The sequence below is a fragment of the Camelus ferus genome, chromosome 16 (assembly GCF_009834535.1).
Source record: "Camelus ferus isolate YT-003-E chromosome 16, BCGSAC_Cfer_1.0, whole genome shotgun sequence".
NCBI classification, from domain to species: Eukaryota; Metazoa; Chordata; class Mammalia; order Artiodactyla; family Camelidae; genus Camelus; species Camelus ferus.
This window is the reverse complement of record NC_045711.1, coordinates 22,840,116-22,856,838: the sequence shown is the minus strand read 5'-3', so window position 1 is coordinate 22,856,838 and position 16,723 is coordinate 22,840,116. Positions and strand designations below refer to the sequence as shown.

General features: G+C 57.5%; 1 protein-coding gene across 1 annotated transcript in view; it reads left to right on the top strand.

Moving 5' to 3' along the window:
- Window positions 1-16,723, top strand: part of PGS1 (phosphatidylglycerophosphate synthase 1) — a 37,043-nt gene that overhangs the window by 12,563 nt on the left and 7,757 nt on the right. The window contains 6 exon segments of the mRNA XM_032456702.1: window positions 951-1,050; window positions 1,869-2,058; window positions 2,757-2,859; window positions 2,861-2,936; window positions 5,003-5,575; window positions 14,736-14,884. Coding sequence (XP_032312593.1) covers window positions 951-1,050; window positions 1,869-2,058; window positions 2,757-2,859; window positions 2,861-2,936; window positions 5,003-5,575; window positions 14,736-14,884 — 1,191 coding nt within the window.

The window sequence follows — 16,723 nt, the reverse complement described above, 5'->3', positions numbered from 1 at the left end:
GAGGCAGATGAGCCGGAGCCCAGGTCGGGCAGGCTGCCTGCTTTTGCCGAGGGCTGGTGCCAGGTGCTGGGCCTGCGGCCAGCCTGGCTCCACCTGAACGTGCTGTTGGGCCGCACTCGTCCCTCACAACGAGACCAGCGGGGTAGGGAGGGTGGCCGGGTGCTGTGGGTTGAGTTGACGTGGCTGTGAGTGAGATCGTGGTGTTGTCTCAGTCCCCGGGCGGCTCTGTGCTCTGTGGTAGTGACGTGGGCCCGTTGCCCATAGTAGGTGTTGCTTCTTGGTTCATCCTTGTTCAGAAACCCCCAGGTAGGACCTGGGAGAGAACAGGGTTTGTGTGGAGAGCGAGGGGACAGGCGGGGGAGCATCAGAGGCCCCCAATTCCTGTCGGAGAAAGGGGGCCGTCCTGTTCTCAGGAGGCACTCTCAGCTGCCAGCTTGGGGGAGCCTGTTGTTCTCCTGGGAGAAGAATGCCATGTCCAACCCGTGGGGAGAGGCCAGTGAGCAGGTTGTGTCTGGGATTCATTCACTCAGCAAGTACTTACCGAGTGCTTTCCGTGTGCAGGGCCCTGCTAGTTGTGTCCTGTGAACACGATCTGTTGGAACGCGTGTGGGAGCTAGGGTCTTAGCATGTCCAGGAGTGGCGGGCTCCGGACTGCTGGGACCGAGTGCCCCTACCTGCAGAGCCCTCTCCTGCTCCAGGCCCAGCCTGCTGACCTGGGGTCGTCTGATCACCGTTCCTGCGGTGGCCTCAGATGAAGAAGTTTCTCTGCGTTGACTTCTGGGCGAGCACAGATGGGGTGTGTGTGTGTGTGTGCGCGTGCGTGCGTGCACATGTGTGTTCAGAGAAGACATTGGGGGCACTAGTTGACAAGTTAGCTCATTTTTTTAAGCGCATAATCATCTTTTCAGATCTTACACTTCTGTTCTTTTGGGGGGTTGTTCTCCTGATAGGTGGATTGCCTGGAAAGCACTCTGGAAAAGTCACTCCAAGCAAAGTTTCCCTCTGACCTCAAGGTGTCCATTCTCTTAGACTTCACGCGGGGCTCAAGAGGTAAGTCGGATGCAGTCCGTGGCCCCTGATTCTTGCCCTTTCAGGGCCTCTGTTTTAGGGATTATAGCCTCGCTTCCCCTGTGCTCAGGTAGGGTCAAGGCTATCTGAAGACAGTCTGGGCTGGCCCAGGACTGCCTGATTGTCTGTCAGGCTTTCTTCTGCGGCAAGTGACTGAAAATCCGAATAAAAACAACCTAGGGAAAAAGAGAGTTGTTGTGACTCCCCGGTTCGGGGGGAGGTGTATTTGGGTTCAGCCCTTTGGGCTCACTTCAATTCCCAGGCTCTTAGTGGAGGCCTTTGGCAGCCCAAGCCCCTCTTGCTGCACCTTGTCCATCGGAAGAGCAGTCTGCTTCCCTGAGGGTCGGATCAGAGCTCCTGAGTGGCTTGCCTCGGGCTCGTGCCAGGGCTTCCGAGTGCCTGACCCGCCCAGCCCGGGGCTGTGTGCCTTCCCCCCTGGGGCTGGGGTGAGGGCTCAGCGTGGACAGAGTCATCTTCACCCAGAGCAGAAGTGCCGAGTGAGCCAGGTGGTGCCCCCAGGAGGAGGTTGGGCACAGTTACCAGGAGGCGGGTGGATGGTGTTGGGTGGCTGAAAGACAGCTGTCTGCTACACGGGCCCCTCCAGTCCTGCCCCGAGATGTGGTGGGCGTCCAGATGGAAGCTGTCCCGGAGCCCCTCTGGCTGGAAGCAGCACCCGGCAGTCTGGCTTGGACAGGCAGCACGGGCGCCTGTGGGCCCACGGTGGTGGCTCTGCACGGGCAGGCTGGGTGTTTTTCCTGGTGTGACTCTGCCGTCCTTTCTCCTGCTGCCCACATGTTCAGGAAGGAAGAACTCGCGCACGATGCTGCTCCCCCTCCTGCAGAGGTTTCCAGAACAGGTCCGAGTCTCCCTCTTCCACACACCCAACCTCCGCGGGCTCCTCCGGCTCCTTATCCCTGAGCGCTTCAATGAGACCATCGGCCTCCAGCACATCAAGGTGTACCTCTTTGACAACAGCGTCATCTTGAGCGGGTGAGCTTGCTTCCTCTGTCAGCGCCTCGCCGTACTGTTCTCCGAGTAGAAGCCAGAGAGCTCGGGGAAGGGGAGCTCCGTCCCCTCCAGCCTTCAAGGACCTGCTTGTACCTTTGCCTTACCCTCTCGGTGTCTTCCACGGGGCCCTGGCTGACGCCGGAGCCAGAAGCCATGAAGGGCGATTAAAAGCTGGCTGTGGTTTACTGAGCCTTCCGTGTGTGCTCGCTGCTCTGCCAGGTCCTTGGTGTGGGCCAGCTCCGCTCCTCTGCTGCTCACTGTGACCCGGCGTGGTCTTTCCTCGCTTCATACACAAGAAACCGGAGGATGAATAACGTTGTTAGATGGAGCCGGGTGGGAATCCAGGCCCTTTGGTTCTAGAGCACAGACCCTGGGGGCCAGCTGCATCCTCTTGGGGTTGGGAGAGGGCTTCACGTTACTCTTCTGTGTCACCTTAGTGCCACCCCCGCCTGATCTCAGTCTTAGGGCAACCAGCAGGAGGAGGGCAGTGACCAACCCATATCAGGACACACCAGTGGCCAGGTGCAGTAGCTGTTTGTTAATTGGCTGCTGCCACTGGTGTGTCCTGATACGAGTTGGCCACTGCCCTCCTCCTGCTGGTGGCCCTAAGACTGAGATCCCCAGGGCCTGCTGTCGCCCCCTCTCACCCGAGTTCTCACCTGCCACTTTCCTCCCTGTAGCGCAAACCTGAGCGACTCCTACTTCACCAACCGGCAGGACCGCTACGTGTTCTTGCAGGACTGTCCCGAGATAGCCGACTTCTTCACGGAGCTGGTGGACGCAGGTGGGGGACGTGTCCCTGCAGTTGCAGGGGGACGACACGGTGCAGGTGGTGGAGGGCATGGTGCATCCTTACAGAGGTAGGGTCCTGGGCTCTGCCGCCTCCCGAGTCTGGGGGTGATGAGGGCGAGGAGACTGCCCTGGTGGCCTTGCCGCGGGCTTGGGAGACTTGGGTGGCAGAGCCTTGTTCTGCTTTTGTCTCCAGAGCCAGACAGATGTGACTCATTGGCCATTGGTCACACTCTGCGGTTGAGGGAGCTGCCGAGAAGGTGGGAGTGTGGGCTTCAGTCTGGGTGCCCTCTGGAGTGAGCCAGGGGCCTACGCTGCACTTACAAGAAGCAGCCTGCCCAGTGGCCACCCCCCTCAGGGCAGCCACCCTGACTCTAGGTACTGAGGCTCTGTGGCTCTCGGCTCCATTGAGGTCTGTGGCCTCCTGCCTGGAACGTGAAATGGGAGCGCCCTCAGCTCTGCTCACTGGGAGCAGGCAGACCCTGGCAGCGAGCGTCCCGGGTGTTTGCATTCCTGTGATTCCTGTGGCCAGGGCTTCCTGCTGGCCTTTAAGGTCTGCTGCTGCATTTGCAACAGTGCCAGCCGTGTGGGGAACGGGTTAAACCCAGACTATGTAAGGAGAGGAGCGAGAAGGGAAGAGTCCAAGTTGCATGCCTGGTGGAAACCCTGTCCCAGGGCCGGGGTCGTGGATGCCCCCCACCTCCGCCCACGGTCTGTGTGCTGCCCTGCCCGCCCCGTGCCTACGCGCTATACCGTAGCGTAGTGATTACTATCGTGTTTTCAATTTCATCATTAGAAGTGTGTGGAAATCAGTTTTCTCTCATTATATGAGTGCCAACATGTTATCCTCAGCTTTGCCCTTTGGCTCACAAAGCCTAAAGTATTTTCTGTCTGGCCAGAGCAGGAAGCATTGGCTTACCCCTGATCTAACTTATCAGGCCCGCGGCATGAACATGCGAAGAACAGGGCCCCCCCTCCCCCCACCCCAGTTCAGGGAAGAAGGAGAGTCAGCACACCCTGGGGCCAAGGGGGTGGCTGGGCCCAGATGTGCTCCGGGGACCAGGACAGCTGGGGTGAGCAGAGCCGCAGGGCCAGTCAGCCTGAGACAGCCTGGGGGCGCCTGCCTCCCTCACCTGGCGGCTGCTGTCAGTAAGGGGGGATCCTGGCTTGGAACATTCCTCCCCTCTGTGCGGCCGTGCAGGCCTGGAAGGCACTCGGGTGAGTGTCCATGTTCCCAGCTCAGAGCGCGTGAGCCAGTGAGGACCAGGGCAGCTGGCCTCCCCTCTCAGCCTCCTTCAGCCCTGCCTGCGGCTTGCTCTGCATCAGCCTCAGAGAATCGACTTCTGAGTGTTGAAATTCCCTGTTTTTATATAGTTTTCTTTCTGTTAATTTTTGCTCTTTGTAAATTCTTTCCCTGTACTGTATTTTTTATCTTTTCCTGTTGTTTCCCCTGACTTCTTGAGTTGGCTGCTTAGCTCACCAATTCTCTTACCATCTAGTGATAGCATTTAGACTCACTGCTCTCCTCGTCAGTTGTCCCTGCAGCCGCATGTCGCCAGTGTCTGTGTGAAAACGAAGGCCCGGAGCCTGCCTGTTCACCTCTGCCCCTTGAGGCCCAGCTGGGCTGTCACCACCACTGGCCCTTTCCCAGCCTGCTTAGTCTCTGACCCCGTGAGGCTTGCTTCCCTGCTGTCCGGTCACGCTTACCCACCTGTGTCTCTATCGGACACGTGTTCTCCCTAACATGGGGCACACACACCACGCACCAGTCACTGGTGTGCAGCCTGTGTACGTGTTCCTGATGGGTCAGCTCCCAGAAGCCCCCTCAGGTCCCCAGCCAGGCATGACTGTCCTGATTTCTGGTGCCCATATCTAGGCTTGCTTGTTTTTGAACTTTCCATAAGTGGACTTGGCAGAGGCCTCTTCACTTCTCTCTGAGCGCAGGCTCCTTGTGACCCTTTCTCGGGCATTTCTGTCCACAGAGGAGCCTCCTGCAGGCCTGGCGCCTTGTGCTCGGTCAGAACGCGCTCAGTGAAGGATGTGTTGTGGCGTCTGCGCTTGCCTGTCACGTACCACGAGCCCTGTCCCGTATGTCCAGAGCCTCCATTTCTCTGTCCTTTGCCATATCTCCCTCTAGGTGACCGGGCTGCTTATTGCAAGGCTGCCAACAAGAGGGTGATGGATGTGATCAACTCAGCCAGGACCCGCCAGCAGATGCTGCACACCCAGACCTTCCACAGTGACTCCCTTTTGACCCATGAAGATGCAGCAGCTGCTGGTGACCGGAGGCCGGCCCCGGACACCTGGATTTACCCGTTGATTCAGATGAAGCCTTTTGAGATTCAGATCGACGAGATTGTCACCGAGACCCTGCTGACCGAGGCTGAGCGAGGTGCTAAGGTCTACCTCACCACCGGCTACTTCAACCTGACCCAGGCCTACATGGACCTGGTCTTGGGCACGCGGGCCGAGTACCAGATCCTGCTGGCCTCACCGGAGGTGAACGGCTTCTTCGGGGCCAAGGGTGTGGCAGGCGCCATCCCGGCCGCCTACGTGCACATCGAGCAGCAGTTCTTCAGTGAGGTGTGCAGCCTGGGGCAGCAGGCACGGGTGCAGCTGCAGGAGTACTGGCGGAGGGGCTGGACATTTCATGCCAAAGGTACGTGGCAGCTGGCCAGAAGCCGGCCCACACAGGACAGCCGGGGGACAGGCAAGCACCCCCACACTCCTGCCCACACGCCATTGCCCATGGTGCTGGTTCCCAGCCAGGTCCAGCCCTGCCCCTTTTCCCGTCCACAGCCCTGCTGGCGCTGCACGATCATCCCACTTACATGCATTTCAGTTATGCAGGATCTCCCTTTGATGCACCCAAAACTTATAAACTCAAATCACTGGGTGGCTGTTTAAAAAAAATGTGCACATAAGTTGTCTTGTCAACTAGATAAGAGAGACATGTGATTCGGCCTTCCCTTGCTCATCAGCATTCTCCTGCAGCGGCCCTGCCCTTCTTGGGGACAGAGAGGATTCGTTAGGGATCATTCATTTGGCATTGATCCCTAATGAATCAGTTTTTAGTCTCTTTCATTTCCAGACACACTGCTTGTACCCAGCACAGGCCCTGCAAGGGGTAGGCAGTTCTTAGCCCAGTTTTTAGTGTCTTCCTCACCATTGCTGTTTTATCCCTCTGTGTGCCAGACCTCCACTCCTTATTTTGTTATAACACTAAGAAAATTGAGGCTATGTACGTACAATACTTAAACGTGCAAGATTGCCTTGTGATGGCTCACAGTCTGAATTGCACACTTTTTACCATCTGTCTTGGGCAGTTGTGTGCGTCCATGGGGCAGCCTACATGCAGCCCAATCCCAGGTGCATGATCCACAGCGTGGATCAGCGAGTTCAGAACTTGTGCTTAGGGGGGGACCGCCGGCCTCTGCCCCACGCCAAGTGCACGAGAGGACCGCACAGCCAACTGGGTTAGCCTGTGTGAGGGGGAGGGGTGCACAGCACGGGCCCTGGGCCCCGGGGAGGTGCCTGGCTTTCGTAAGTTCTCGCTGGTGGGTCAAAGGCCTGTTTTGCTCCTGCACCGGTCCCAGGGGCTTCCGGAAGGGCGGAGCAAGGGAGGTGGGTATGGCATGGCCATGGCCACTCATCTGCGTTGTTCAGACTCAATGTCATCTTCGAACCCTCAGGTTGAACTCTTGTTTGCTTCAACCAGTTGTTTCCATCTGGGGGTGCCCTGCCAGAAACCCTGAAGCCCAGCCTGCCCTAGACCTCCTGGGTTCAGCTCTCTGGGGTCGACCCCACCATGCTAACTTTGAAAAAGCCCCTCAGCAGACCCTGATGCCTTAAGCGCCATGGTTCCAGCTCAGGGTAGTGAGGCGGCGGGTTGGCTGGGTGGTTCCTGCTTCCCACTGCGAGGCCCACGTCCCTGCTGGGGCAGGCGGAGGTGTTTGGCGTGGGCAGTGAGGCATGCCATTGTGTTGTCAGGCTGGTCCTGGATGTGTCACGGGCCAAGCGCCACTGGTGGTCAGGCATCTCTGGGCAGGTAGGGCTAGCCAGTAGGGGATGTGGAAAGTATTTCAGGATTGACTCTGTTACTTCCTGAGAATAACAGGAGTGCCTGGGGTGGGGTATTGCAGACAGAGCTGGACTGCAGCAGGAGCTTTGAGCTCCGAGAGGATGCGTGTGCCTGTGTGTGTGGCCCAGGGAGCACGGAGGAACAGCTCGGCCTCGCGAGCTCCTTGTCTGCCCTGTGGCTGGTCCGCCAGTGGTGGTGGGGGGGGTCCCTTGTTGCTCTGGGGCCCCCAGCTCAGCCTGACCCGTCAGTTCTGACTGTGCTGTGGGTTATTTCCCTGAAGCTGCGCTGATAAACGTGCAGTGACTCCCTGGTTACCGTTGAAACAGAAACACCCAACCGGCTTTTCCAGTGTTTCTCGACGCCCTTTCCCGGACTGGTGTGTTCCTGCCGCTCCCTCCCACTCTGCTGCGGGTGGGGCCCTACAATCTGGGAGTGCTGGCTTAGTGGGGAAGGCCAGGAATCCCAGTGTGGGAGCATGAGGGCGCGCGCACGTGTGTATGTATGTGTAGGGGGTGGGCATGTGGAGAGGGGCTTGTGCACAGAGAGCACCTCACCCTAATGCAGGAGCCAAAGGTCAGATCACTCAGTACTAAAGTGAGAGGGCAGGTCCTTCCCTGCTTAGTGGCCGCGGTTGACAGTGGGGGTCTTAAGTCAGACCCCCCTTTCTGGCTCATCTTTTGGTGGTTACTTCCCCAAAGCAACCTAGCACAGTGAGCAGGCAGTGCAGAGGGTGGCGTGGATTTGGACGGTCAAAGTGGTGGTCCCTTTACTGACTGCCTACCCCTTGCAGGGCCTGTGCTGGGTACAAGTAGTGTGTCTGCATTTGGGTTCCAGAAAATTCCTGCCAATGGCTGAGAAGCCAGTGCCATGATTCCCTTCCCCAAGCTCCTGTGGGATAGGCCTGGGCTGATCATAGCTCCCCCTGCTCCCAGAAGCCCTTGGGTGAGGAGAGTGGCCTGGAAAACTGTGTCCCCGCTCCCAGATCCCTGCCCCACACCAGCCTCCTGTCCGTCAGCCCTGCTCGCCCCTGGGAGTCATGCAGCCTGAAGCCTGACCGTGTGTTGAACCTGCAGGTGGCCCTGTGCATGTGGCGATGCAGGAAAGCTCCGTCTGGTCTGGGCCGCGGAAGCTGACAGGCTAGTTGGGGAGAAACAGCCTTCTTGTGGGAATGGCCACGCCGGCCAGCAGGTGCCTGTGGGTAGCAGTCCAGTCTGAAGCCAGCAGGTCTGGGGTGTATTTAGTCTGTTCTGTCTGGTAGTGCCCACTGTGTGCTGCGGCCGCGCTGCTTCTGCCCAGGCGACTACGTGGAGGCGTGCCTCACTGGAATACCTGGCCGATTTATGAGCGGGCTTCAGTTTGAATATGTATCACATTTGAATAAAACTGAGCTGCTTTAAAGACCTTGAGGGACCTTCCACCCATTAAAGGCACGCTCTGGAGGCTCCTTTGGCGATGTGGTTTATCCGTTTAGTTTTTATTTGGAGTTTTGCAAAGGATGCCTATTTAGAATACCAGGGAGACCCTGTGTAAGCATGATTTGGTGGAGGGGAGTCCTGGGGTCCTGAAGCCTGGTTCTCTGTGCACACTTACCTTGGGCAGAAGTGGAGGGACCTGGTTCAGCCTGTAAAATGGCGTGATGCCTCTGGATCGTAGTCAGGAGAGGGGCGACCTGCGTGCCCTCGTGTGGCGGTCAGAGCCGTGTGGGTCCTGGGGACCAAGGGGCAATGCGCACGGCAGTGAAGGTCTTGGACCCCTGAGCAAGGAGAGGTGTCCTGGTCACCTGTGGTTTTGTTGCTGTGGGTCAGTGAAGGGTGACACTGAAGCTGGAAGTCTTACCAGCATCTTCTTGCCCTTCGGGGGTGCGGGCCAGGTTGGGGTCCACGTTCAATATCAGGCAGCTGGTATCTGTTATTCATGGTTCGTCAGCTTCCTGTGGCCTGGCCCTCGTTCCTCACCCAGTGGGTACGGTGAGACGGGGCTCTGGGGGCGCAGGAGTGTTTAGACCTAACGGGGAGTGCCTCAAACCCAGCAGGAGACTCCCCGGAGTGGATGCTGGGGGTTTGAGGACCTTCGTGTTTTTGTATCTGCTGTCGTTGGTTTTGCTTGTGTTGGGTGCTCTGTAATCATTGGCTTCTCATGGCTGCTACCTTTTAATTAATTAATTATTTTAGGGGAGGTGCTGGGGATCGAACCCAGGACCTCGTGCGTGCTAAGCACGCGCTGTGCCACTGAGCTGTACCCTCCCCATCTCTTTTAATTATTGTATTTATTTTTTAAGGACTTAGTATTTTTAGAGCAGCGTTAGGCTCACAGCAAAATCGAGAAGAATCGTAGGGAGAGTTCCCACACACCTCGTGGCCTCCAGCCACACACAGCCACCTCCGCTGCATTTTTTACAGTTGAGGAACCAACCAAGACCAGAGTGTCACCCACAGTGCACAGCTTACGTCAGCGTTCACCTTGGTGTTGTATGTTCTGTGGGTTTGGACCAGCGTATGTTGACACGTCTCCATCATTACAGCATCGGACAGAGTAGCTTCACTGCCCCAAACCCCTCTGCTCTGCCTGTCTCTCCCCGCGTCCTGCCCACTCCCAGCGTCCACAGATTCTTTAACTGTCTCCACAGGTTTGCCTTTTCCAGAACGTAGTGTAGGTAGAATCGTGCAGTCTGTGACCTTTTCAAATTGGCTTCTTTCACTTAGCAATGTGCATTTATGCTGCCTCCATGTCTGTTCATGGCTTGAGAGCTCCTTGCTTTTTTTTTTTTTTTTAATTTATTTTTATTGAAGTATAGTCAGTTTACAATGTTGTGTCAGTTTCTGGTGCACAGCACAGGACTTCAGTCACACAGGAACATACGTTCGTTCTCATATTCTTCACCACAGGTTACTACAAGATACTGAATGTGGTTCCCTGTGCTCTACAGAATAAACTTGTTGTTGAGAGCTCATTGCTTTTTAGCACTGAATGTACTCCATTTGTCTGGGCGGACCAGTTTCTCTACTCGCCTCCTAAAGCACATCCCAGTTGCTTTTGGGGACTCCTCTTTTAAACTTGGTCCTGGTCTGGAGCGGGGCACGGGGGCGGGGCAGGAGCAGGACAGCTTTGTTGGCAGTTGTAAGCACTGTGTCTGCCTTGTGCCAACAAACTAACTTTAGGTCTTGGAGAGGCAGCAGCTTTGGGGGAGTCTGCGTATGAAGTGTCATCGGGCCTGGATCGCACATCGTCTTAGCCTTCTGGTCGGGGCAGGGGAGGGGGCCGGAGAGGCGGTGTACGCACCCGCACCCTCACGGGGTTTCTTGCCGAGAGCCCAGCCAGCAGCCCCTCCAGGCGAGGACCACACCCCTGCTGGGGGGCATGGGCTCTGGCTGCTGCTGAGATGTTGCCTTTGATTTCGTCTGGATGCAATATTCGAGCACTAACAGCACACTGTGTGTGGCTAGGGCGGGGCAGGGCCCTTGGATTGAGAGATTTCTGGCTCCTGCTGACAGAGGACTCTGTTAATGGTTGTGAGCATTGTCACTATTTTTACTGCCTTCCCGATAGACCGCTTGGCATGGCGCCCAAAGGTGAACTTGCAGTGAGAACCGGGGCAGCTCCACCCTGTTTGCCGGGCACACGTGGGGCAGTTCTCACTTGGGAACAGCAGGTGTGCCTGGGCGCAGCGCCGCTCACCTTAGACACAGCGGGCACCAGCCTCTGTGCCTCCTCGAGGGTTTCTGTGCTGTTTCGGCAGCAGAACAGGTGATGCTGACCCATCTGAGGGTAGGACCGAGATGCCTTCTGTCTGCTCTAGTTTTCACAGGGGTCTGAGAACCCTCTAAACTTTCATGCAAAATGTAGGGGGAGGGGTGCATAATTGTGAATTTTTCTTGGAGAGGTCCTTCAGAGAAGGCCTCTAACCTGAAATGCTCACAAGCTCCTGCTGTAGAACCTCAAAGCCTTTTTATGTTTAATCATTTGTTGGAAGAGACATGATTATCTTTATTCTGTTTATTTTGTTCAAACAGGTATTTACTGGGTGCTTGCTGTGTGCCAGGCAGCATTCTAGGCATTGGGAGCACATCACTGGGGGCGAGACATACCAACTGCCTGCCCTGTGAGGTGTGTCGCTTACTGGGATGCAGATCAGAAGCAAATGAATCCAAACCTGCTGTTAAGTAGTGGAAGGGGCTGTGAAGAAAACCAGAGGAGGAGGGGGCTCCAGGCTGTTGGGGGTCTGGTGGATGGCGGTCAGGGAGGGCCTCTCTGAGGAGGTGACACTGAGCAGAGACCCTGGCAGGAGAAGTCTGGGTGGAGGGAGCCCTGGGACCATGCCTGGCTTGAAGAACAGCCCCAGGACCGATGTGAGCGGAGCTGGGGGTAGGCGGCGAGGTTGGAAAGGGCTCAGAAACCAGGGTGAACAAGTGCGGCGGGCAGCCTGGCAGGTTATGACCCTGAAGGGGCCGTCCTTGCGAGCAGAGCAGAAGCCAGTGTCCCCCTTCCTAAAGACGAGTCCCGGGGTGCAGAGCAGGGTGTCTCCTCCCAGGGCTGGGAGGTTGCGGAAGTCTTCGGCCTCCAAGTCCAGTCCTCTCTGCTCCCTCGTGGTGAGACCCGCTGTCCCTGGTACCTGGTGCTGACATTCAGCCCCGGGCACTGCTCTCCCCTCTCTCCACTACCTAACATCAGATTTGGATTCATTTCCTCGTGATGTGCATCCCAGTGTTGTCATTCCTGCTGCAGAGTCTCCCTGGTCTGGTGGTTCCGGGAATGCTGGAGATGTTGGGCCCAAAGGTCAGGCCCTAGCTTGATAACAGGTTCACGGCCGGGCTGGGAAGTGCTGTGTTTCCCGACAGCGGGGCCCTGCCTGTCGGTCTCACCTGCTGTGTGTCCTCACCCTGACGTCCTGAGTGGCAGCACGGGTCTGGTCAGAGCTTCTGACCCCTCAGTAGGGCCTCTTGATTTCCCCTCCCCAAATGAAAATTTCCCAGCTGTCCTCGGGGCACAGACCAATAGCTGAAAACTCCTGGCTCGGTGAGCTTCCATCTAGAAGGACTGGCGTTCACAGCAGCCCTGTGTTCTAGATTCTCTGAGGCGGGGACGCTGTGGAGCCACCGGGAGCCCTGCGCGGCCTCCCTCTCTGGGCCTCCCACGCTGCACTAACACTGTCCCTCCAAGGCTTGCTGGAGGGTGGGGGTATCACCATTTGTGGTCTTTTTGATGGAGAAAGACTGCAGATGAGACTCCTGGGGAAGTTGATGGGGTGATGGCAGACCTCACCAGGGTGTCCGTAGGTTTAAAAAAAAAAAAAGTGGTACCTCTTTAATTGCAAGCACTCACCTGACGTCTGGGCCAGAGAGGAGAGAAAGCTGAGGGAGGCAGAGGTGGCTGAGAAGAGAGAAAAGATAAAAAATAGGTGTATCATATGTTCCCAACAGGGGTGATCGCACCCCACAGAGCAGAGGCTGTTTCTAGGGGAGGGTGCTGAAAACATCTTAGTCTTATTGTATAAAAAGCCAAGCCGAGGTTCGTATAGGACACAGACAGATGCACAGTTTACCTGTTGTGGTAACGTTCCTTTCGGGGGCGGCAATTGGAAAAACTAGGAAAGCTCTCTCAGTAATGGGGACGAGCTGGGAAGCAGTGGTGCACGGGGGTGGGGGGCTGTGTGACGGCTGCCTGCCTCTGCTGGCTGGCCCGGAGGGTCCCTTGAGGGGAGCCATCACGTTCAGGCAGATTTTACAGATAAGTAGATGAGGACCAGTCCCTTCCAACCTTCCCTGCAAGGCCCTGTGGTCTGGGAGCCTGAGATGGACAGTCACAGAGTCACGATTAACATCAGCCGTGACCTATGTCAGGTCTCCCGAGTCCTAGCTCTCACCTGTCCCCTCTCTGAGCCGGCTTGGGAGAGCCAGCTGGACAGGTGGCACCGAGCAGACTCAGAGTCTTTAAGGAGCCAATCTTGGCGTCAGAAGAGTGGGAACGGTAAGGCAGGTGGAGATCTCGTCTTGTTCCTCCTGGCTCCGGCTTTGTGGAGAGGTGGGGCATGGAGGCGAGGCCTCCTGCAGGTCCAGGTCGGGAGCCTTTCCTGCAGAGGGTGGGGCTTGGCCCTTTGGCTCGGATGTCCCTGTCATCTGGAGCAGAGGGCCGGGGGCCGCCTGCACACCCCCTGGTCTCTTGACACGTGGTGAGGTTTGCTGCATGCACCGGCCCAGTGGGGCGGGGCCGGTGGATGGAGCAGTACCCGTGGGCAAGCGACTGGCTTTGATGTGGCCCCTGCGTGTGCTGGGGTGGCAGGCGCGTCACAGGAATAGGCAGCAGAGCGTCGTCATCTCTTTCCCAACGTGTTCTTGGAAATGCTCTTGTTCTGAGAGAATTAGGAAACGGCCTTCTATTTTGGGAGCTCAGTGTGTAGAGCATGTCATTGTTCCGCGTGCCCGTGGGCCCTTTGAAGGGTCGTGTTGGCAGAGGAGGTGGGAGGGTGTGAGGAGGCTGGCCCTGCGCAGGGGAGCCCAGGACTGATGAGTCACACTGGGATGCTCTGGGCACAGCCCGGCGTCGGTTGAGGGGAAGACAGGCCAGACCCGAGCCTGGGCCCCGTAGGAGGAAGGAAGCCTGGGGCAGCAGATGCCCTTGGGAGGTTAGGTTTTGGGAATTGTCTTCTTAGGAGACGTAGTTCTGATGTGCTTTGGAACTCAGGGGAGGGCCGAATAGGGGGATGGGGTGCAAAGCAGCGGGCCTGTGTCTGTTTGAGGTGACATGTAGGATTCTGAGAGAATCCGCGACCTTCACTGCACGGATGTCACTGTGGTACTGTCAGGGACAGCGAGTTTCCAGGGTGGGGGTGGAGCCAGGACCCACTGCCAGACTGCTGCTTCCACCATGTCCTCCTCCTCCTCTGTAATGTCGTCTGCTCATTTTCTAGCAAAAAAGAGGAAACAGTGTTCTCTGGGGTGGGCCTGAAACATCCAGGGCCTCTGAGGTTCTCCCCTGCACTGGCTTCTAGCAGACGTTGCCTGTCTGGCCCGGAGGCTACTTAGCCCCCAGCAGGGCTCACGGCTGGCACCCCTGTGAGCTTCGCAGCCTTATGTGTCAGCAGCCTGAGCTTGGGAGAGTCATGTGGCCCTGGGGAGGCAAGGCCCAGCTTGTCTTCAGGTAGATGCGGCGTGGAGTACCCTGTTCTTATACCACATCCCTCATCACCCCACGTCGCAGCCCCTGTCTGCTTAGGGGAAGGCATCGCTGTTCCCCCACCTGAGGGTTAGCTGGCTGCTTCCCTGAGAAGCAGGTGTGAGCTGAGCTCTGGTAGGCTGCTTTTGTCCCGTGCCTGTGGAAGGACAGTGGCCAGAGTGGGTAGCATTCTCGTGGCCAGGACGTGGCTGAGGCAGTGCAGGGAGTGGGGATGAGAGGTCCTGTGCGCTCTGGGAGGGGCTCTGGTGAGCATCGGGCAGGGGGTGAGGATAGAGGCTGAGCACAGGCATCACCAGATTCCCTTTAAGAACCCACTCCTCGTCCTGCTTGGAAAAGAGGCCACAGCGTGCAGCGCGGCAGAAAGAGAAGTTGTTCCCCCACAGCCAGGCTGTCCCCCAGACCCTGCAGGCTCAGCACCTCCCGCAGCACCCAGGGCTAGGGCACACGTGGCTGCAGGTAGCCCTGGGCGGAGAGCAAGCCCTGCATCAGCCTGTCACCTGGTGTATTGTTCCCGCAAACCCCGTGGTGGGCTGCCCCCTCTCGGGTTGGAGCGCGGCGTGGAGATGCGGTGGCAGGTGCCGTGCTTACTTCCTGTCTGCACGTTTCCTTTTCCCTGCAGGCCTCTGGCTGTACCTGACAGGGAGCAGCCTGCCCTGTCTCACGTTGATTGGCTCTCCTAATTTTGGGTACAGGTCAGTTCACCGGGACCTGGAGGCCCAGATCGCCATCGTGACGGAGAGCCGGGCCCTGCAACAGCAGCTTCACCAGGTTGGTTGGGGCCAGTGGGACCTCCTGGGGGGCTGGGGGCATAGCTGGGGGCCGGGTCCCCGAGGGCTGCCTCCTGCCACCATCTCCTGCTCATCTGGGGCTAAGCAGAGCAGGAAAGAACTGGGGTTCTCTCGAGCCTGCTGGGGCTGGTCCTGGGGGAGACCTGCTGCAGGGCCATCCTTTGAGGGTGCTGGCCTTTCTGCCTCCAGCCTGTGCCGCCTACTTCCTGGGGGACATGTTCATTCTCTGCATAGGAAGGGAACACTGCTGTCTCCCTGGGACATGAGCGCAGCGCTGGTTCCCAGCCTCTTCTGAGTCTGCGGATCACCTGTGAAAGGGGTTAGGCGCCATGGTGGCTGAGGACCTGGGCCTGTTTGGGAAGAGTTTCAGGCAGCATCTGCTGTTCTTGAAAAAGACCCTCCCAGGAGGTGCCTCAGAGTTGAGGGGGAGAGAGGCATAAGGAGAGGACACCCCTAACAGACAGGAGGGCGCACAGGGAGCCAGAAAAGAGCCAAACCGGAGAAAGAACTTGGAGGCCGGTGCAGACGGGTTAGTGGGCTGAGCCACTGCAGGGCTTTGACAGCCAGCTCACATTTCCTGTGCCCTTGAGCCAGCGTGCACGGTCCTTCTGCGCTAAGAACTTGGATTCTATTCATTTTACTTCTATTTTATTTACTTAAAGTTGTTTGAGACGGGGGAGGATATAGCTCAAGTGTTAGAGCGCATGCTCAGCGTGCATGAGGTCCGGAGTTCAATCCCCAGCATCTCTAAAAATAAATCACTCTAACCTCCCCCTCAAAAAATAAAAAGTAAAGTTGTTTGACTTGGTAGTGACCTGGTTTAGGGTTGAATACACAGGAGATGATGGAGGTGTGTCTGGCCTACAGCAGGGGCCCCTGTGGTGTGTGGGTGGGGTCTGGAGGTGGGCGGTGTGCGGGACCCAGTGGAAGCTCGTGGGTTGTGTCTGCCTTCTACCGTGTCGGGCAGGTGACAGGCAGGCCCCTGTTTCCAGGGTGTCTTGGAATTTCTGCGTTGCTTTCCTCATGCTCGTAGTTGTAACAGGCTTTCCTTCCTTGCGGCCGTGAGGGGGAAGGCAGGCATCCTTCTTGGGAGTGCGGAGGTGGGGAGGTGGGGCTGAGCTGTCTGGCTCGGCAGCCCGTGGCCGCCGGGCACCTCCTGCTCCACTGGAGGAGACTCCCCAGCGGCCTCGTGGGAGAGCAGCCCTTTCTCCCCAGCTGGGGCTGGGGTGTCACGGGGGCGGGGCCCTGAGTCCCTGCTGCCGGCCAGCCGGGGACCAACGGTCAGGTACAGGGAGGTAGGGAGGGCACATGCTTTGCTGACCCAGGTAGGAACGGAACACAGTGGTGATTCCCAAGAGGGCAGGCCTCATTCCGTGATAGCGGTTGTTCATTTTCTGTTTAAAGTCGAGAGCAACCATGGGTGCCTGGGATTCCTTAGTGCTTTTATGTGAATCTTTGCATCTGGTTGCCTGCAGGGCTGATAGACTTTTGAGAAGTGTGTGTACATGAAACCTGGATGATCCCTGGGGCTCAAGAATTTGTGACCTTTGCAACAAAGCCTTTCCAGGGAAGGTGCGGGCTCCCTACCTGAGTCATGGGAGCGCAGGCAGCACTGCCGTAGGCCGGCCCTCAGGGCGTCAGCCTGTGTTAAGCTTTTATTCTCCAGTGTTTGGGAATTGCTGTTGCGAAACTGTTGGAGCCTTTGTTGATGGATGAGGAAATGGTAACTGCCTTGTTCCCTGGGATCTGCCTCCTGCGATCTGGGAATCTTGTCAGTGACTGAATGGGGCCTCCGTGCCGGGAAGGGCTTCATGACCAG